Source organism: Stenella coeruleoalba, assembly GCF_951394435.1.
Source record: "Stenella coeruleoalba genome assembly, chromosome: 3".
Lineage (NCBI taxonomy): Eukaryota > Metazoa > Chordata > Mammalia > Artiodactyla > Delphinidae > Stenella > Stenella coeruleoalba.
This window is the reverse complement of record NC_137148.1, coordinates 156,051,554-156,074,338: the sequence shown is the minus strand read 5'-3', so window position 1 is coordinate 156,074,338 and position 22,785 is coordinate 156,051,554. Positions and strand designations below refer to the sequence as shown.

The window sequence follows — 22,785 nt, the reverse complement described above, 5'->3', positions numbered from 1 at the left end:
TATATTGACCCTGTGTCCTGCAAGAGGGCCAAGTTTAACAAAAGGGAGATGACAAGGGAAGGGGTGGGGGGGCACTAATCCAATCACGAGAACCCTTTAGAAGCAGAGTTTGTTTTGGTTGGTGGGAAGAGGGGAAAGTCAGAGAGATCTGAATCCTGAGAAGGACTAGACATGTTGTTGCCTTTAAGATGGAAGGGGGGTCACGTGAGAAGGAATGTGGGAGCCTCTAGGAGCAGAGTGGCCCCTGGCTGATAGAGAGCAAGGGAATGGAATGGAGACCTCTGACCTACAGCTGCAAGGAACTGGGTTCTGCGAAGAATCTGAACGCACTTGAAAGCAAATTCTTCCCCAGAGCCTCCAGATAAGAGCCCAGTCCAGTGACACCTTGATTTCAGCCTTGTGAAATGCCAAGCAGAGAACCCAGGGAAGCCCACCCAGATTTCTGGCCTACAGAACTATGAAATTATAAATGGTTGTTGTTCTGCTTTAAACCACTAAGTTTATGGTAATTTGTTACGCAGCAATAGAAAACAAATACATCCTCTCTTCCATATTTTTCTACCCTTTTGTCTCCCCAGGCTTCATTCTGGATACTTTTTTCCTCACCTATCTTTCAGATCACAATTCTCTCTTCAGTTATATTTAATATGCTTTTAAACCCACCCATTAACTTCATAATTCAATTACTATGTCTTATAGTTCTATAATTTCTATTTAGTTGTTTTAAGTTTTCATTTTCCACCAAAACTTTTTCATACTGTCTTTTATCATCCTGAACATAACATCATAACTCTTTGGAAGTCTGGATCCAATAATGCCAATAACCCCTGTGGATCTGTTTCTTTTCTCTGTTGTTTGTGCTGGATTTTGTGAATGTTGTCCAATCTCCTTGTGTGACTAGTTATTTCTGATTACGTCTTGCACCTTGAACTTGCAAAACTGTTTGCTATCTAGAAATAATTTGATATCCAGTATGATCTATCTTCCTCCAGGTAGAATTTACATTTATTTCTGCAGGGTACCTGGGGGCACTAGCAATTTGGGCTCACCTCACTTTGGGTTCAGCAAATGAGATGATGTGAAGTTAAGTGGCAGTTCCTGCAAGGGCCAGTTTCTTTTTGGTTCATCCTTACTTCTAGGATGCAGCCCTTTATCGGACCCAGTTAAAGCAAAGGAAGTTCACTAAGCCCCTTTAGAGGGCCCTGGACGCCAAACCCTGTCTCCTATAGCCCCACAAGGCAGTCCAAAGGACTCTAAGTCTCTCAGCTGCCCACTCCAGAATTTTCAAATGCCCTCAAGGGAAGGAACACCCCAAATCCTGGGCTCCTCTTACTAGGCTTCTCCTTCTCCAGATACTGGCCTAATAATTCTTCATTTACTTACTCGCTCTCTAGGGGCAAATGCTGAGCATGGGGGTAGGGGTGGGAATGTTGGGAGCCAACTAGCAAAACTGTTTCATAGACACACTTTTAATTAACATCCCTACTTCTAGCCACCCGTTTCATCTTCGTTTTTTGTATCTGGCATCTGTATACTCACAACCTCTTTGGAGTTCTACTATAGATAGGTTCTCTTCTTTGTGGCAAATGTCTTACCTACTTATTCTCACTTCCTCTGCAGAAACTTGTTAAATGCTCTCATATCCACTGATTACTGCTCTCCTGTCTCTTTGTTTAGGTGTCTGATCTTAAATTAGAAGTTCCAAACTATACATTTTAGAGGTGTAACTATAAAGACACAATGATTTGCCCAAGGTCACTAAGAACTACTGCTATGAGGATCTGAGCTGGACTTAGAACTCAGTTCTCCTGAATCATAGCCTTCCTATGCCTTATAGCATATATCTTCTTTATCACAAAAATTTTGTTGTGGACATTATGTTTATTTATATATACTAACAGAAAACAAAACAGTATAAGAACAGGCCAACATTCATGCTTGTACAGAACTAGAGGAAGCAAAAAGGGATAAGAGCTATACAACCATTTCATGTTAAGGTTGTAACTGTCACTTCTAAGCATTGTCAGATCTAATATTACACTTTTTTTTTAAACACTTCATAAAAGATGCTCAACATTGTTGATTATTAGAGAAATGCAAATCAAAGCTACAATGAGGTACCACCTCATAGCAGTCAGAATGGCCACCATTAAAAAGTCTACAAGGGACTTCCCTGGTGGCACAGTGGTTAGGAATCTGCCTGCCAATGCAGGGGACACGAGTTCGAGCCCTGGTCTGGGAAGATCCCACATGCCGCGGAGCAACTAAGCCCGTGCGCCACAACTACTAAGCCTGCGCTCTAGAGCCCGCAAACCCCAACTACTGAGCCCACCCGCCTACAGCCCATGCTCCACAACAACAGAAGCCACCACAATGAGAAGCCCACACACCACAATGAAGAGCAGCCCCTGCTCGCTGCAACTAGAGAAAGCCCGCACGCAGCAATGAAGACCCAATGCAGCCATAAATAAATAAATAAATTTATATATATATAAAAAGTCTACAAATAACAAATGCTGGAGAGGGTGTGGAGAAAGGGAACCCTCCTACACTGTTGGTGGGAATGTAAGCTGGTACAGCCACTATGGAGAACAGTATGGAGGTTCCTCAAAAAACTAAAAATAGAGCTACCATATGATCCAGCAATCCCACTCCTGGGTATATATAAAGACAAAACTATAATTCAAAAAGATACATGCACCCCTATATTCATAGCAGCACTATTCACAATAGCCAATACATGGAAACAAAGTAAATGTCCATCTACAGATGAAAGGATAAAGAAGATGTGGGACATATATACAATGGAATACTACTCAGCCATAAAAAAGAACGAAATAATGTCATTTGCAGCAACATGGATGGAACGAGATTATCATACTAAGTGAAGTAAGTCAAAAAGAGAAAGACAAATACCATATGATATCACTTATATATGGAATCTAAAATATGACACAAATGAACCTTTATGAAACAGAAACAGACTCACAGACATAGAGAACAGACTTGCGGTTGCCAAGGGGGAGAGAGGTGGGAGAGGGATGGATTGGGAATTTGGGGTTAGCAGATGCAAACTATTATATGTTAGAATGGATAAATGACAAGATCCTACTGTATAGCACAGGGAACTATATTCAATATTCTACGATAAACCATAATGGAAAAGAATATTTTAAAAAAAGAATGCATATATACATATAACTGAACCATTTTGCTGTACAGCAAAAATTAACAACATTGTAAATCAACTATATTTCAATTAAAAATTTTTTTAATAAAAGCAGAAAAAAAAAGTTAAGCACTTCGTAGAACTGTTTCATAAAACAAATAGTCCTTACTACTTTGGTTAAACAGCTTGACATTTTAGAAGGAGAGAGAAAAAGTGAATATATATATATATGAAAGAAATGTACACATATTTTCCCCGTAGAGCTTTAAAACCTTGAATTACTTAATTCTACTAATAACTTAATTTTATAAATACTTCAAATGATAAACATTTTAAAACTTACTTCCTAATTATTTTACTAACAGTTTTAATGAACAACAAAAACATAGAAACAAATAAATCAGATAACTGTAAAAACAATTCAAAATTAGGAGTCAGAATATTTTATTTGGACCCCAGCTCCTCCTTTTAATCCTGTATCAATACCTGCACTTTGGTTTACCTGCACACCTGTCCCTATATCTTTATCAAGCTCTAGTTTAAATAGATGATTAACAAGTTTTGTAAACCATTCATTATTGCTACTATGATATTTTACTTCTCAAAAATGTAAAAACACATGTATATTAGTTTCCTATTGTTGCTATAACAAATAAGCACAGATTTACTGATTTAAGACACAAATTTATTATCTTACAGTTCTGGAGTGTGTGTGTGTGTGTGCACACATGTGCACGTGTGCATCAATCAAACCAATCACATACTCCTTGGTTCGATCAGAGAGAAGGCTCTATTCCAAGCATGAGGTAAGATTATCTGAAGTTCCACAGGTAAGTCTCAAAAGATCAGGGATAGTGTCAGGACAGGGACAGAAGAGCAGGGTTTCAGAGGAGACTCCAACCAGGAGATGCAGTGGGGACAAAAGTGATGGGCGTGGGAAAGAACCTGTCATATTTGCAGAGAAGGGACCATTGGAGATAAGAAGTTATCTAAAAGTTAGGGCTTGATGGTGGGTATACTCAAGCCCTTCCATCACTGATGAGGAAGAAAGGAGTCTAACTGGCACCATTCATAGTTTCTTGCTCTATCTACACAGCAGAACAAGGTAAAAGATCCTCTCCTTGAACCGTGTATAAAAAGAACACTCTTCTTTTAAGGACCTTAAAGCATAATGCCAATATCCAAGACTCTGTGCAAAACAGAGCCAGGAAAAAATCCTCTGAAGACATGTGGGGGAAGTATCACAGGAAACGTTTCTCTCTTGTCAGTCTGGGACTACCATTGCCTGCACCACCACTGCTGCAGTTCAATGGTACCACAAAGCCTCAAGCCTAGAAGGAAGGTGAGGAGTAGTCACCCACCTTCCCGGCTGAGAGGAAGCCAGCACAGGCTCTGGTAGAAAGTAGCAGTAAAGTAATAATGGAAACCAGGTCTCCAACCATCTAGGCCCAGCTCTCGTGATGGCACCTCCTCTAAAAGCCAAAAGAAAACATCCCAGAAGTCTAAGAATAATTTTCATAATTGCACAAACACTTCTAAAAGAAAGTATCAATAATTTGAATCAAGTTAACTAACCTCTTTTCCATGCATCAGTAAAGTTAACCCAACTAAAAGGTTTTGATCTGGTAATGAATAACTGGCTTGGGTTACAAAGTTAAGTGACTAATTACATCAAAGATCACAAAATAAACTCTAGCTGTGCAAAAGGCTCATTAAGAGCTATTTTAATCAGTTCAAAGACTTCTTTCTTGAGCAGAAAAGCGTGAAACCCAGTTTTTGATCCTTCCTTAAAATCAAAATTCAGGCTATGGAAGTGGGAATTTGCAAGACGTGAAATTTAGGATGGTGTTAAAATTTTAGCCTCTACATGTATGTGAGGTGAAAGTTGCTCATACAAATGTTAATAAAATTGTCATAAAATTATTTAAATGAAAATACTAAGAGTTAAGTGAAAGTACAGTTAAGGCTATATCAATATGTAACGTAAGTTACAAGAAAATGACAACATATTTTAATGCATAATATAACATGAAAATATTACATATAATACTATAGTATCAGGGGTTAAATATCCATTAAAAATGACAAATATCCTTAAGTTAAGGCACCTTTCAGTTTACATTTTTTTTCAAAAAAAATTTTTTTAAGGGGGGATTCACATAAACATAAAATGAACCATTTTAAAGTGAACAATTCAGTAGCATTTAGCACATTCACAGTGTTGTGCAATCACCACCTTTAAGTAACCCCAAAAGATTTTCATCACCCCAAAAGGAAACTCCATACCCATTATGAAGTTGCTCCCCATTCCTCTCTCCCCCTTGCCCTTGTTACCACCAATCTGCATCTTTCTCTACGGATTTACCTACTTTGGATATTTCACATAAATGGACTCATATAATAATACTACCTTTTATGTTTGGCTTCTTTCACTTAGCATGTTTCTGAGGATCATCTATGTTGTAGCATATATCAGTGCTTCATTTTTTTTATGAATAATATTCCATGTATGTATATAACACAGCTTGTGTATCCATTCATTTATTGATGGACATTTGGGCTGTTTCCACCTTTTGGCTATTGAGAATAGTGCTGCTATGAACATTTGTATACAAGTCTTTTTTGAACATCTGTTTTTAATTCTTTTGGGAATATATCTAGGGATATTTACTGGGTCATGTAATAATTCTATGTTTAACTTGTTGAGGAACCGTCAAACTGTTTTCCACAAGTGGCTGCACCATTTTACATTCTCGCTGGCAGTGTATGAGGGTTGTAATTTCTTCACATCCCCGCCAATCTTTGTTATTTTCCATTTTGTTGATTATGACCACCTAGTGGGTATGAAGTAGTACCTCACTGTGGTTTTGATTTGCATTTCCCAAATGGCTAACAATGCGCATCTTTTCATGTGTTTATTGGCCATAAATCTTCTTTGGGGAAATGTCTATTCAAGTCCTTTGCCTGTTTTTTTTTTTTTTTTTTAATTGGGTTGTTTGATGAGAACCTACTGTATAGCACAGGGAACTCTACTCAGTGCTCTGTGGTGACCTAAATGAGAAGGAAATCCAAAAAGGAGGGGATATATGTATACGTATAGCTGATTCACTTTGTTATACAGCAGAAACTAACACAACATTGTAAAGCAACTATACTCCAATTAAAAAAAAAAAAGATGCTTTTACCTAAAAATAAATAAATTGGGTTGTTTGTCTGTTTGCTGTTGAGTTGTAGGAGTTCTGTATATTCTGAATATTAGACTCTTACCAGATACACGATTTGCAAATATTTTCCCATTTGTGGGTTGTTTTTTCACTCTCTTGACAGTGTTCTTTGATACACAAAAATTTTTAATTTTGATAAAGTCCAATTTCTTCTTTTGTTGCTCATGCTTTTGGTGTCATTTCTAAGAATTCAAAGTCATGACGCTTCCCCCTTTGTTTTCTTCTAAGAGTTTTATGGTTTTAACTCTTACATTTAGGTCATCGATCAATTTTGAGTTAACCTTTTACATGATGTGAAGTAGGAGTCCAACTTCATTCTTTTGTATGTGGGTATCCAGTTGTCCCAGCACCATTTGTTGAAGAGACTGTTCTTTCCCCACTGAATAATCTTGGCATCCTTTTTGAAAATCAACTGGCCACAGATGTATGGGTTTATTTCTGGACTCTTAGTCTTTAAAATTCTTTAAAAATTCAGAACTTCCCATCTTATAATTCTACCACTGCTTTTACCAGAGGAGGTTTAGCTTATAACTGTTTATTTGGGAACTTTCATTTCAAAACTAGAATTTTTTTAATGAAAAATATACACCCATAATGAGTAAATTCATTATTAAACATTTCTTTAAAAAACAAAGATAGGAAGTAGGATATGAAAACTGGAAATCAAAACTAATCTCTGAAAAACAGTATTTTTTAAAGTAGCATGTAATTTTATTGTCATTTACCATGCTGTAATGAAGTCATTAATTTTAACTGCAAAACCCTTGTAAAGCTCTCCATTATACAATTAATTATGAATTTCTAGTCAAGCTCTTAATGTGGTTATTACATTAAATGTCCTTGATATCAGTCTTGCTTAATTCCCTATGTCAAATTACCATCCAGTTCCAAATAAGAGATGGGTTATAAATCAAAAGAATATTTTACTGTCTAGAACTTTTTATTAACATCAAAGTATCCTAATATGAACCATCCATTCACTTTAAAACTTTCCTGGCACACTGGATTTAAGTACCAATATAGCATGTTATCAATTGGAAGTTAAGATCACCACTATTTTAGATGCAAGCCAGGCATTCCTTCCAAACAGCCCCTTCCCCCTCATTAGTTTTTCTGGGAATCTCTGAACTACCACCTCCTCTCAGCTTCCAGGGCCTCTAACTACCTAAGCCAAAGAAAACAACTAACTTCCCTGATCACATATCTCTACAACAGAGGATCAATTACTAACCACTGATGCAGATTCTCTAAACTCAACATCTCTAATAAAAATATAAACTCTCCTACCAGACCATCCAAGAGTTCTCTTTTATCTTGAATCCCCTTTACCTACAAGCTGTAATCATTGGGTGTTTAGCTTTACCACAGTTCCTTTTAGATGCAAAGACAATCTTGTTTTTACTAACCAAAAAAAGAAGAAAAGATTTGCCAAAAAACTAAGGGATAAAAAGCTTGGGAAGTGCTGATAACTGTAGTCTAGAAAACATGTGAAAAACTTTACCTTTAGCTGGCCAGTGATGTCGCGGCAGCTGACTGTCTTACCAAGCAAGAGACTAAGGTTCAGGGTCAGACCAACGGTTCTGACGTTCTGGGCTGGACACATAGTTGAAGTGAGACACCAAGGAAGAGACGGCCAGCCCAACCCCTCATACGGCATCCCTTCCTGGTTAATCCATGGGGTGATAATGACACTGACTGGCCTCATCCTGCCAATGAAGGGCAAGGCACTGCAATGACGGCGCCTAGAAATGAATAGGAGTGATTGGGAATAAAAGGGGGAGGGGGGAAAGGTGGCCAGGATGAAGAAATGAATAAAACTCCAAATTTCTGTTACAACTCACTGTCATACCTATTACTCTAATATCATAATGACAGGGGGAATGGAAAAGAAAAAAAAGAGAAAAGAAACAAAGAAAAAAGAAAAATTGCTACCTATTTAAATTTACGCAGCATTCTAAGAATTTGAGTTTGTATCCTACAATCTGACTATATGTAACTAAAGCAAGAGGTTGATTCAATTTAGCTTATAAACCTATAGCAAAGAAAAGGGTATTTTTATCATCAGTTTTTCTAAATTCTGACGACTTAGATCTATTAAGTTTTTATTACAACAAAAACTCAATCTACACTACTGAAACAGACCATACTTACCAGACAATTCCTTGGGCTCCAGAACCAATTGGTTTCAACTGCTGGTAACGTTTTAGGACAGTGAAAGTTGAATCTGCCACTTGTACACTGTAAAACTGACTATCACATTTACTGTCACTCATGATGTAGTGTCATATAATATTCCGAAGAGCTGGTACAGTCGTCAGATTCCTTGAAAGAGAAACAGAATGAACATGGATTCTTACTGAAATTATACATGCATAGCTCACTTAATAGTGTTTCAAATTCATTGGTATATAAGACAATGTGGCTGTAAGTTGGTAAACTGAGTTAGACCAAGTTCTGAACTTAAGCAACATGCAAAAAATGCAAAGACATTTTAATGGTACAAGATTATCATGAAAGGAAGGAATTCTGAGACCCTGCATGACCACATCTTAAGGGATTGGATTAGGAAATAACCACCTTTGGAGAAAAGAATTTGTACATTTTTATTAGCCATGACAAGACTACATCACTATGTGATTCCCATCAGCTTGCTTCCTGTGGGACCAGATTACACCGTGCTGTCTCAACCAGATATGGAGGCACTCTGGAGATGCTGCAAAATGAACGTCTACAATTCATTCATGCAGAAAAACAAATGGACCAGTCTTCTGCTGTGTCCACAAATTCAGGTTAAAGTGACGAACTAGAAAGCAAGTCCGATGCCAAAGTGATTGTAAAAGTGGTAAGTTAAAGAACAACGGGGTGTTGGAGGCCTGGTGACACCTGTGTGTGCCGTGGATGCTCGTGAGTGCGCTCCTACCTTGTGAGGTGGTCCCGGAGCCGGCCTACATTCCCTAAACCCTACATCACTAGTGGGCTTCAATACAGACAGCCATAGACGGAGAACTCTGTCATAAGCTACAGTCAATAACATGGACACTATGTTATCCACGAGGCATGAATATAAACTGGAAGCCCCAGAGCAGCCTTTCTGTGGTTTAGATAGTAGGCTGAGATTCCTACGCTGCAGGAGCCTGTATGATTTTATATAGAAAACAAAGCAAACAGAAATCGGCAGGCAGCTACCTTTACTCCGTTCCCTGGCTCTTGTCTGATAATGTTTATTCAAAAGTTAGCAAGCTATTTATATTGGTCATTTCTTAAAAATTAAAAAGCCAACAATAAAATCATTTAGGTAAATATTCTACACTGCTTACAAACACAGAATTTAAATTTTATTCTACAGCTTCCCCAAATTCCTGCTTGTTTGCTCTAACACCTAATATTTAATATCTACCCACTGAGTTTTTGGAGTTATGATATGTGTTTCAACACAATGATGTCTAGGACTTCCATTAAACATGGAAATTGATTAACAACAAGACTGAACAAAGAATTTAAATCAAATGAATAGTTTCTCCAACTGACTGTTGCTTCATGTTTTACCATTCTCAGGGCAGTGGCTGAGGCACAGCTGGTAGGCACAGCAGCCATTTTGACCAAGAGCCATTGCACACTGGCTGGGGATTGTGTCTGGGAGGCCAGCGTTGCACTAGATAAACTAACACACTGCTCACAACAACCGACAGAAATTATCAGCCCTGTGTTACACTGGAGTGACCCAAGGCTTAGTGAGCTGGCCAAGCCATGCTGCTGTGAGAAGGGGGCCCTAAGCTCTAGGAGGGGAGGCATAGGTCTGTCTTGTTCATGGTGGCACCCTGTACTCCCAGGATAGGAGGACAGGGAGGGCCTGGACCCTGGGACAGAGTGACCATTCAATATACCTCTGCTGATCAGACCCATAACACTGCAGCTAATGATTCCCTCACGATGCTGCTCTATTTTACTGACATCTGAAGGAGCATCTTTTTCTTAATTTATTTATAGTTTTTAAGAGGCCGAGACAATTCATCTCAACATTTACGGGGTACCTTTGTACAAGAAAGTGATAAATAATATAGAAGACATATATCAAGATCAAACAGGTATTGGTCTTGAAGCAGCCCCTACTTCACTATTTGGGGGAGAAGTGTGAAGAATGAGTCTATTATCTACATTGTAATATAAGTTATAAAGAGGTAAGGGCCATAATCAAAATAGAAACAAAGCTGAAAGGCAAAAGAGGTCCTACCCACAAGCAGGGGTGCAGAAAACAAGAAGAGCTTCATGGAGGAGGTGGCATTTGCCCTGGATAGTTTTGCCAGAGACAGAGTAGAAGCACAGAACTCAAACTGACTGTGCTCAGACATGGTGAATTGCTCAGCTTGACTAGTGGAGTAAAAATGCAAAGGATCAGAGACAGACTCAGCGAGAAGGCAGGAGCCACTACAACCTGCTATTTCTTGGCCATGTTGTAATGCACCAGCAATACTGGTCATTCATAAAGCATTTCTTGAGCACCACTGTGGACCAGGTCCTTTGCCAGAACCTGCCTTCTGCGTTTCAAGCTTACAGAGAGCGTACACTGCGGGTATACTCAGAAGAGATCGGATGCAAGGAGAGCCCTAAACCCAGAAGAATGGAGGTTTAGGGTGAAGGGATAGGAAGTAGCATGTGCAGAGAGCTGGAGGTGCCTTCTAAGCATGACAAATCATTTGAGATTTGATTCTGCTGGGTCATGGGGGGAAAAAACTGGAGAGAAAACAAGGCCAGATCACCCCAGGCCCTGGAAGCCGCTCAGAGCCATCTGGGCCTGGGCCTGAGGGCTGTAGAGCCATCAAAGCACGAGAGGCATGGGTTCACACTTGCTTTTCAGAGAGGTCATTCGGGAAGCTGAGAAAGGGTTGGATTCGAATGGGTAGGACTCAAAACAGGCAGACCTGACAAAAATGGCAGGATTGTGGCAGGTGGGGAAAAGAAGGAAATGCACGGCTTGGAGGAAGAATGTACGTGACTTGTTGCCCTGCAGGAGATGGGGAGAAACAAAGGTGAAACAGCTGGAGGTAAGCAAGAGATAGCTGAGTTGGAAAGTACGGCTTGTTAAGTTAAGTCTGAAGTGGCCAAGGGACAGTATGACAGGCCTAGGCTGCTGACCTACTCCAGGATCCACTCCTCCCTTCATTTTAGTAACAGAAGCCACCCTGTTCCAGCTGGACAAATGGCTACCCAACTAGAGATGACATCTGGTCACTTTCCTGGCAGCCAGCTGTGGCCAGATGACTAACCTTTAGCTAATGAGATGTGAGCAGAAGTGATGTATGCTACTCCCAGATCATTTTTTTAAACAGAAAGCTGCTTGCCTTTCAATCTATCTTTCTCCCTTGCTGTTGGCTGAGGGATCAGCAGTCATAGATCCAGAGATGGAAGTCACATGCTGAAGATGCTAGAGTCACCCACCAGCCTGAGTCTGGAATGACCTTGTGGCACTGAGGTGGGCCCCATTCTGGTCCACCTGCCCACATTGAGATTGGCACAAATTAATCTCAACCTTGTTGAGCAACTCTGGAACTCTCTCTGCTACAGCTGTTGTAACCTGTACTCAGACTGGTGCAGTATTAGGTTAGCTTTTGTGAATTTGGGGAGTACATTACATTATTAGGTCAATAATTAACATAATTTCATCTCAAGATTTTAAATAATTTTAAAATTAAAATAAGTTTCCCTTATTAGGCAGAAAAAAAAAATCACCTAAGACAGAATCTGTCAAAGCCACCTCCTCTGTCAATCTTGGGCTTCATGGGCTTCATGAGAGCAAGAGAAAGAACCCCAAACCAAACTAAGAAAGCATGTAATTTAGCTATTAATGAAATCAACTCTCTCTTGAGATTGTATTTCAACAAAATGGACCTCAACCTGGTTTCAGAAGACAATTTACAAATTGAGAGGTGTTAAGAATTCTTCATGCAACCACATTACCAACACATTAAGAATTCTTCATGCAACCACATTACCAACACACTGAAGGTGCAGTCCCTGCCTTAACTTCCCTCACCAGAAGATGCTGGTTCCTCACCTCGGTTCCCAGCAGTGGGACCCAGTGCCTACCGTGTTCACTGTCACTCGGCTTCTGCAGGTCTGCCTCTGCCTCCCTCTGCCAAGTCAGAAGCTCCTCAAAAGCAGGGAGGGCCTGTCTTCCCTCTCATAAGACATTGTTCAATGCCCACCATTTTTCCACTGAAAAAGCTCCTAGAAGAACACACTCTGCTCCTACAGACCTAACTGTGGTGAGTGGGTGCCTTGAGGTTAGGAATTGGCAAAGCCTTTGCTAAAGGCATCTGGCTCATGTCCACACTCTCCCCACTTACCATACTGCTTTGATGAATGCTTGTTTAATGAAATGCTCTAATCGAAAATCTCTATTTCTCCAAGACTGGAGACCTGTAAAATCTACCCACTCTATAAATAAACATTGGGCAGGAGAAACCTTCCTACCTGTTTAGAGCCTAGAATAAGAAATGCTTTAAAAAATTTTTTCTCTACCTCTCGTATTCTAAATATAAGCAATTCAGGTACTATAAATATTAAATCTGATTAACTTTTCTAAATAGAAAAATTAGCTCTAACTACAGCTTTACATAGTTATAAAATTTTAAAGTGGGAAAGAACAGTGGAGAGCATACAGTCTGAGTCTTGTGGAGATGACAGCTACCATTTACTGAGTTCTCCTAACAAACTCCTGACGGCCTCCTGTGTGCCAAGCATGAGGTACCAGCTGTCAATGGAGTACTAATTGGACAGTCCCTTCCCTCAAACCACCAACTGCATATTTATCACACCACGTAGGAGGTGTCCTAGGGGAATGCACAGGCTGCATGGCAGAAGCCCAGCAGAGTAGTGTCCAGAGGGCAGAGTGAGAGAACAAGTGGAATGTGTGAGTGAGAGACGGATGTAAAGGAAGGCTTCCTGGAGGAGGCAAGACCTGCGTGCAAGTTAAGTATCAACCTAGGTGTGATGAAACAGGTACTTTCACACATGATGGTGAGAACTATAAATTAGTAAAACATTTTTTGGAAGCAAAATAGGTAATACCTAAGGAAAAATTTAAATGCACAAGACTCCTAACCTGGCAACTACAATTCTATAAATGTATCTGACAAATACATGTGTACAAATATTCAAAGATATTTGTGCAAGGATGTTTGTTGCACTGCTTGTAACAGGCAAAAAACTAGAAATAACCTAAAAAGTACCCTTGGAATGACTGAATAAATTACGGCACAAAAGTATAATAAAGCCATTAAAAACAATGCAGGGACTTTATGCATTGATATGGAAAGATGTCTAAGATATATAAGGAAATAAAGCAAGTTAAAGAAGACTGCATACAGTAAATTCCAATGTATGGAAAAATACACAAACACATGCACACACACACACACACACAATATGCTAGCAAGTGCAGAGAAACAGTGGGAAATGAGACTTTCATTCTTGCCATTATAACTTCCTGTTCTTTTTTTTTTAAACTATGCACATATTTCACATTTTAAAAACTAAACAAACATTTTTAAATGAAAAGTTGCAAAATGGTAACTCTGACACCTTTACAGAGAATGGATTTGAGGCAGATGAGACTGGAGGCAGGAAGGCAAGTGGGCCAGGCTCTGAGTACACAGTTATACACCTTCTCCTAACAGCCTGTGAGGTGCGTGGTACTGTCCTCACTCTGCAAATGAGGAAACAAAACTGAGACAGTAAGGAACTTGCCCAAATTCTCAGCTGGAAAGTGGCACGGCCTGGATTTGAATTGAGGTGTATTTGACTACTATATCCATGTTTTTCCCAATATACTACTGTAATATCTCTAATTTTACTTAGAAAGTAAAGTGACTGTCCAAGGCCTGGTCAAGACCAGGCCAGAATAACGCAGATCTTCACATCTCATCTTGTTGTCTTCACCCCACTAAGACACTTTCTTCTGATGATGAAGATAATTCAGTGATCCATAGACTCAAACCTTTAATCACACTAATGTTTCAGAATACCCAGGACATTCAATATTTAAATTAACTGACTGCTGTGATTAAAAGCAGATTTTCACAATCACCCTCTTTGTTTCAATGCTTGCTGCTGAAAGTTTTAATCAAATTGTTTTTTCCTACTTTAATTCATATTAAAAATAGCATAGCACAACAACTTAATCTTTCTTGGATAACCAAAATTTTCACAGCACCGCAGGGCCATTCTTCTGAACATCAGTTCTTAAGTTACAGTACATACTATGATAGAGAATTGGTTATTATGTCACTCACAGGGACGTGAGTGACTCCAGCAAGGATTCTTCCTGCCAGCTCCTTGTAGTCGTCAGTCTCCCCATCTCCAGGCCCAATGCCCGATACCCAGTGTTGTGAGTAAAGGCCTCATTGCTCCCCAGACATACCAATAGCCAAAGTGCTCTCCCAGCCTCCATTCCTGATACCTCCAAACCACTGTATATATACCACATTAGAAAGAAAGATCTGTCCACTTGAAAACCTTTACATGAATGCTTATAGCAGCTATATTTGTAATAGTTCAAAACTGGAAACAATCCAGATGTCCTTCAGTGGGTGGGTGGTTAAACAAATTGCTGTATGTCAATACCATGGACCATCACCCAGCAATAAAAATGATCGAACTACTGATATACATTACAACTTGGGTGGGTCATAAGGGTATTATGAAATTTTAGTGACAATTTTTAGTGATAAAAGCCAATTTCACAAGGTCCATAGGACATAATTCCATTTATACAACATTCTTGCAATGAAAATTACCTATATTATAGAGATATAGAACAGGTTAGTGGTCACCAGGGGTTATGGATGGTGGGGGGCAAGGCAGGTGGTGTGGTTATAAACGGGTAGTACAAGGGAGATCTTTGGGATGATGAAATAGTTCTGTATCTTGATGGCAAAGGTGGTGATTATATGAACCTCCACATGTGATAAAATGACATAGAACTGTACAAGCATTGTACCAATGCTAACTGCCTGATGCTGGTATCATACTATAGTTACATAAATATACAACCATTGGTGGAAACTGGGTGAAGAGTGTACAGGACCTCTCTGCTATTTTTGCAACCTCTTGTGAATCTATAATTATTTCAAAATAAGGAATTAAAAGAGATTTGTTGAAAATATGCAGTCATCATACTGCTCTCCTGTTTAAATTCCTTCAGTAGTGACCGACTGCCTTGACAGTAAAATTCTAATTCTTATAACAGCAGAGGAGTTCTGCAGGGCCTCTGGCCCACTCTTCGGCACTATCAAACCACCTGGGAGCAGCAGACCCCAGCTACTGCATACCTCAGGTCTCTGCCTGAGCTGTCCCATCTGCCTGAGATGACTTCCCTCCCCCTTTTGCTCTCCTGGCCAAACTTCATCCTCCAAAGCCTAGTGCAAGCACCTGCTTCTCCTGCAAGTTCTCCTCTATAGGCTTTCCTTTCAAACTGTGCAGGGCATGTCCCTTTTTTGGCACCACATCATGTATTCATTTGCATTGCAAGTCTATCTCTACTTCTACCTGTGAGCTCCTCAAGGGCAGAAAATGTGTCCGATCTACTTCTCAATCCTTTACTAAGTACACAGTGGGTGCCCAGGAAATATACGTTAAGGCAAAACTAAGCAGGAGAGTAAATGTGGTAAGGCAGCTTCGTGCAATGGCTAAGATTAGGACTCTGGAGTCAGAGAGCAGTGGGTCTGCCATTTATCTGGGTGAGTGAACTTGGGCAAGCAATTACACTCATGCGTAGAACGGGAATAACTGCAGAATCAACCTCAGAGGAAAACTAGCACAGTGTCTAGCACAGGGCAAGGTCTCAACATCAGCTGACCTTAAGACACCCATTCTACTTATCCCAACAAATGTCTGCATTCTGCAAATGTGAATTAAAATCTGGTAAGTGCAAAAGCTGATGACGTGGTTAATACTGGTGAGCACCTCAGTGAAAGACACAATAGACAGGAGGCAATGCACAGAATTTACTTTTCATTCTAGCGTGTGGTAGGCAGATGATGTTTCAGGAAATTTTTGAATTTTTTTTTTTATACAGCAGGTTCTTATTAGTTATCTATTTTATATATATTAGTGTATATATGTCAATCACAATCTTCCAGTTCATCCCACAACCATCACTCCCCCTCCCTGCTTTCCCCCCTTGGTGTCCATATATTTGTTCTCTACATCTGTGTCTCTATTTCTGTCTTGCAAACGGGTTCATCTGTACCATTTTTCTAGATTCCACATATATGTGTTAATATACGATATTTGTTTTCCTCTTTCTCACTTACTTCACTCTGTACGACAGTCTCTATGTCCATCCATGTCTCTACAAATGACCCAATTTCGTTCCTTCCATTGTATATATGTACCACATCTTCTTTATCCATTCGTCTGTCAATGGGCATTTAGGTTGCTTCAATGACCTGGCTATTGTAAATAGTGCTGGAATAAACATTGAGGTGCATGTGTCTTTTTGAATTGTTTTTCTCTGGGTATATGCCCAGTAGTGGGACTGCTGGGTCATATGGCAATTCTATTTTTAGTTTGTTAAGGAACCTCCATACTGTTCTCCATAGTGGCTGTATCAATTGACATTCCCACCAACAGTGCAAGAGGGTTCCCTTTTCTACACACCCTCTCCAGCATTTGTTGCTTGTAAATTTTCTGATGATGCCCATTCTAACTGGTGTGAGGTGATACCTTATCATAGTACTGATTTGCATTTCTCTAATAATGAGTGATGTTGAGCACCCTTTCATGTGTTTGTTGGCAATTTGTTTATCTTCTTTGGAGAAATGTCTACTTAGGTCCTCTGCCTATTTTTTTATTGTGCTGTTTGTTTTTTTAATATTGAGCTGCATGAGCTATTTATATATTTTGGAGAATAATCCTTTGTTGATTCATCTGCAAATATTTTCTCCCATTCTGAGGGTTGTCTTTTCGTCTTGTTTATAGTTTCCTTTGCTGTGCAAAAGCTTTTAAATTTCATTTGGTCCCATTTGTTTATTTTTGGTTTTATTTCCATTAATCTGGGAGGTTGGTCAGAAAAGATCTTGCTGTGATTTAAGTCAAAGAGTATTCTGCCTATGTTTTCCTCTAAGAGTTTCATAGTGTCCGGTCTTACATTTAGGTCTTTAATCCATTTTGAGCTTATTTTTGTGTACGGTGTTAGGGGGTGTTCTAATTTCATTCTTTTACATGTAGCTGTCCAGTTTGCCCAGACCACTTATTGAACAGGCTGTCTTTTCTCCATTGTATATTCTTGCCTCCTTTATCAAAGATAAGGTGACCATATGTGCGTGGGTTTATCTCTGGGCTTTCTATCCTGTTCCATTGATCTATATTTCTGTTTTTGTGCCAGTACCATACTGTCTTGATTACTGTAGCTTTGTAGTATAGTCTGAAGTCAGGGAGCCTGATTCCTCCAGCTCCGTTTTTCCTTCTCAAGAGTGCTTTGGCTATTCGGGGTCTTTTGTGTTTCCATACAAATTGTGAAATTTTTTGTTCTACTTTTGTGAAAAATGCCAGTGGTAGTTTGATTAGGATTGCATTGAATCTGTAGATAGCTTTGGGTAGCATAGTCATTTTCACAATATTGATTCTTCCCATCCAAGAACATGGTATATCTCTCCATTTGTTTGTGTCATCTTTGATTTCTTTCATCAGTGTTTTAGTTTTCTGAGTACAGGTCTTTTACCTCCTTAGGTAGGTTTATTCCTAGGTATTTTACTTTTTTTGTTGCAATGGTGAATGGGGCTATTTCCTTAATTTCTTTCTTATCTTTCATTGTTAGTGTATAGAAATGCAAGAGATTTCTGTGCATTAATTTTGTATCCTGCAACTTTACCAAATTCATTGGTTAGCTCTAGTAGAGTTCTGGCGGCATCTTTAGGATTCTCTACATATAGTATCATGTCATCTGCAAACAATGACAGTTTTACTTCTTTTCCAACTTGTATTCCTTTTATTTCTTTTTCCTCTCTGATTGCTGTGGCTAGGACTTCCAAAACTATGTTGAATAAAAGTGGTGAGAGTGGATATCCTTGTCTTGTTCCTGATCTTAGAGGAAATGCTTTCAGTTTTTCACCATTGAGAATGATGTTTGCTGTGAGTTTGTCTCATATGGCGTTTATTATGTTGAGGTAGGTTCCCTCTATGCCCACTTTCTGGAGAGGTTTTTTTATCATAAATTGGTGTTGAATTTTGTTGAAAGTTTCTCTGCATCTATTGAGATGATCATGTGGTTTTTATTCTTTAATTTGTTAATATAGTGTATCACATTGATTGACTTGCATATATTGAAGAATCCTTGCATCCCTGGGATAAATCCCACTTGACCATGGTGTATGATCCTTTTAACTGCTGTTGGATTCTGTTTGCTAGTATTTTGGTGAGGATTTTTGCATCTATATTCATCAGTGATATTGGTCTGTAATTTTCTTTTTTTGTAGTACCTTAGTCTAGTTTTGGTATCAGGATGATGGTGGCCTCATAGAATGAATTTGGGATTGTTCCTTCCTCTGCAATTTTTGGAAGAGTTTGAGAAGGATGGGTGTTAGCTCTTCTCTAAATGTTTGATAGAATTCACGTGTGAAGCCATCTGGTCCTCGACTTTTGTCTGTTGGAAGTTTTTTTTTTTTTTTTTTTGCAGTACACGGGCCTCTCACTGCCGTGGCCTCTGCCGTTGCGGAGCAACAGGCTCTGGACACGCAGCCTCAGTGGCCATGGCTCACGGGCGCAGCCGCTCCGCGGCATGTGGGATCTTCCCGGACCGGGGCACGAACCCATGTCCCCTGCATCGGCAGGTGGACTCTCAACCACTGCGCCACCAGGGAAGCCCTGTTGGAAGATTTTTAATCACATTTTCAATTTCATTACTTGTGATTGGTCTGTTCATATTTTCTATTTCTTCCTGGTTCAGTCTTGGAAGGTTATACCTTTCTAAGAATTTGTCCACTTCTTCCAGGTTGTCCATTTTATTGGCGTAGAGTTGCTTGTAGTAGTCTCTTATGATGCTTTGACTTTCTGCGATGCCTGTTGTAACTTCTCCTTTTTCATTTCTAATTTTATTGCTTTCAGTCCTCTCCCTCTTTTTCTTGATGACTCTGGCTAAAGGTTTATCAATTTTGTTTATCTTCTCAAAGAACCAGCTTTTAGTTTCATTGATTTTTTGCAATTGTTTTCTTCATTTCTATTTCATTTATTTCTACTTTGATTTTTATGATTTCTTTCCTTCTACTAACTTTGGGTTCTGTTTGTTCTTCTTTAATTGCTTTAGGTGTAAGGTTAGGTTGTTTATTTGAGATGTTTCTTGTTTCTTTAGGTAGGATTGTATTGCTATAAACTTCCCCCTTAGAACTGCTTTTGCTGCATCCCATAGGTTTTGGATCGTTGTATTTTCATTGTCATTTGTTTCTAGGTATTTTTTGATTTCCTCTTTGATTTCTTCAGTTATCTCTTGGTTATTTAGTAACGTATTGTTTAGCCTCCATGTGTTTGTGTTTTTTACATTTTTTTCCCTGTAATTTATTTCTAATCTCATATTGTTGTGGTCAGAAAAGATGCTTGATATTATTTCAGTTTTTTTAATTTACCAAGGCTTGATTTGTGAACCAATATATGATCTATCCTGGAGAATGCTCTGTGTGCACTTGAGAAGAAGTGTAATCTGCTGTTTTAGATGCAATGTCTTATAAATATCAATTAAATCTATCTGGTCTATTGTGTCATTTAAAGCTTGTGTTTCCGTATTCATTTTCTGTCTGGATGATCTGCCCATTGGTGTAAGTGAGGTGCTAAAGGCCCCCACTATTATTGTCTTCCTGTTGATTTCCTCTTTCATAGCTGTTAGCATTTGCCTTATGTATTGAGGTGCTCCAATGCTGGGTGAATATGTAATTGTTATATCTTCTTCTTGGATTGATCCCTTGATCATTATGTAGTGTCCTTCCTTGTCTCTTATAACATGCTTCATTTTAAAGTCTATTTTATCTGATATGAGTATTGCTACTCCAGCTTTCTTTTGATTTCCATCTGCATGGAACATCTTTTTCCATCCCCTCACTTTCAGTCTGTATGTGTCCCTAGGTCTGAAGTGGTTCTCTTGTAGACAGCATATATATGGGTCTTGTTTTTGTATCCATTCAGCGAGACTGTGTCTTTTGGTTGGGGCATTTAATCCATTCACATTTAAGGTAATTATCGATATGTATGCTCCTATTACCATTTTCTTAACCGTTTTGGGTTTGTTTTTGTAGGTCCTTTTCTTATCTTGTGTTTCCCAGTTAGAGGAGTTACTTTAGCATCTGTTACAAAGCTGGTCTGGTGGTGCTGAATTCTCTTAGCTTTTGCTTGTCTGTAAAGTTTTTGATTTCTCCATCAAATCTGAATGAGATCCTTGCTGGGTAGAGTAATCTTGGTTGTAGGTTCTTCCGTTTCATCACTTTAAATATATTGTGCCATTCCCTTCTGGCTTGTAGAGTTTCTGCTGAGAAATCAGCTGTTAACCTTAGGGGAGTTCCCTTATATGTTATTTGTCGTTTTTTCCTTGTTGCTTTTAATAATTTTTCTTTGTCTTTAATTTTTGTCAGTTTGATTACTATGTGTCTCAGCGTGTTTCTCCTTGGGTTTACCCTGCCTGGGACTCTCTGCACTTCCTGGACTTGGATGGCTATTTCCTTTCCCATGTTCGGGAAGTTTTTGACTATAATCTCTTCAAATATTTTCTCAGGTCCTTTCCCTCTTTCTTCCCCTTCTGGGACCCCTATAATGCGAATGTTGGTGCGTTTAATGTTGTCCCAGAGGTCTCTTGGGCTGTCTTCATTTATTTTCATTCTCTTTTCTTCATTGTGTTCTGCGGCAGTGAATTCCATCATTCTATCTTTCAGGTCACCGATCCATTCTACTGCCTTAGTTTTCTGCTATTGATTCCTTCTAGTGCATTTTTCATTTCAGTTACTGTATTGTTCATCTCTGTTTGTTTGTTCTTTAATTCTTCAAGGTGTTTGCTCTTTAATTCTTCTAGGTCTTTGTTACACATTTCTTGCATCTTCTCGATCTTTGCCTCCATTCTTTTTCAGCGCTCCTGGATCATCTTCACTATCGTTATTCTGATTTCTTTTTCTGGAAGGTTGCCTATCTCCACTTCACTTAGTTGTTTTTCTGGGGTTTTACCTTGTTCCTTCACCTGGTACACAGTCCTCTGCCTTTTCATTTTGTCTGTCTTTCTGTGAATGTGGTTTATGTTCCACAGGCTGCAGGACTGTAGTTCTTCTTGCTTCTGCTGTCTGCCCTCTGGTGGATGAGGTTATCTAAGAGGCTTGTGCAAGCTTCCTGATGGGAGGGACTGGTGGTGGGTAGAGCTGGGTGTTGCTCTGGTGGGCAGAGCTCAATAAAACTTTAATCTGCTTGATGGGTGGGGCTGAGTTCCCTCCCTGTTGGTTGTTTGGCCTGAAGCAACGCAGCACTGGAACCTACAGGCTTGAACTTCTGCTGCCAGTGTCCTTGTCCCTGTGGTGAGCCAAAGCTGCTCACTGCCTCTGCAGGAGACCCTCCAACACTAGCAGGTAGGTCTCGTTCAGTCTGCTATAGGGTCATTGCTTCTTCCCCCTGGGTCTTGATGCACACACTACTTTGTGTGTGTCCTCCAAGAGTGGAGTCTGTTTCCCCCAGTCCTGTTGAAGTACTGCAATCAAATCCCAGTAGCCTTCAAAGTCTGATTCTCTGGGAATTCCTCCTCCTGTTGCCGGACCACCAGGTTAGAAAGCTTGATGTTGGGCTCAGAACCTTCACTCCCGCGGGTGGACTTCTGTGGTATAATTGTTCTCCAGTTTGTGAGTCACCCACCCAGCAGTTATGGGATTTGATTTTATTGTGATTGCACCCCTCCTACCATCTCACTGTGGCTTCTCCTTTGTCTTCAGATGTGGGTATCTTTTTTGGTGAGTTCCACTGTCTTCCTGTCAATGACTGTTCAGCAGTTAGTTGTGATCCCAGTGCTCTTGCTAGAGGGAGTGAGCACATGTCCTTCTACTCTGCCATTTTCTCAGGAAATTTTTAGAAGACACCCACTTTCCAACATATAATAGTAGTTATGTTTCTGAGAGTTAAGAATTGGAAAAATGGATTTTCTTTTTTCCGGTACGCGGGCCTCTCACTGTTGTGGCCTCTCCCGTTGTGGAGCACAGGCTCTGGATGCGCAGGCTCAGCAGCCATGGCTCACGGGCCCAGCCGCTCCGCGGCATGTGGGATTTTCCCAGATCGGGGCATGAACCTGTGTCCCCTGCATCGGCAGGTGGACTCTCAACCACTGCACCACCGGGGAAGCTCGGAAAAATGGATTTGGTTCTAGAATCAGAGCTGGAGGAT

The 22,785-nt window shown here is 39.7% G+C and overlaps 1 protein-coding gene across 3 annotated transcripts in view; it reads right to left on the bottom strand.

Annotated features, from left to right (window-relative positions):
- MAPK9 (mitogen-activated protein kinase 9) overlaps nucleotides 1–22,785 on the bottom strand; it is a 59,578-nt gene that overhangs the window by 32,343 nt on the left and 4,450 nt on the right. For 2 of the 3 annotated variants that reach the window (XM_079917079.1, XM_079917080.1), the window contains exon 2: nucleotides 8,545–8,715. In XM_079917079.1, the coding sequence (XP_079773205.1) occupies nucleotides 8,545–8,666 (122 nt within the window). In that variant the 5' untranslated portion in view covers nucleotides 8,667–8,715. Of the gene's footprint in view, nucleotides 1–7,894; nucleotides 8,136–8,544; nucleotides 8,716–22,785 lie in introns of those variants that run through there. The other variant, XM_079917081.1, reaches the window with a different exon arrangement.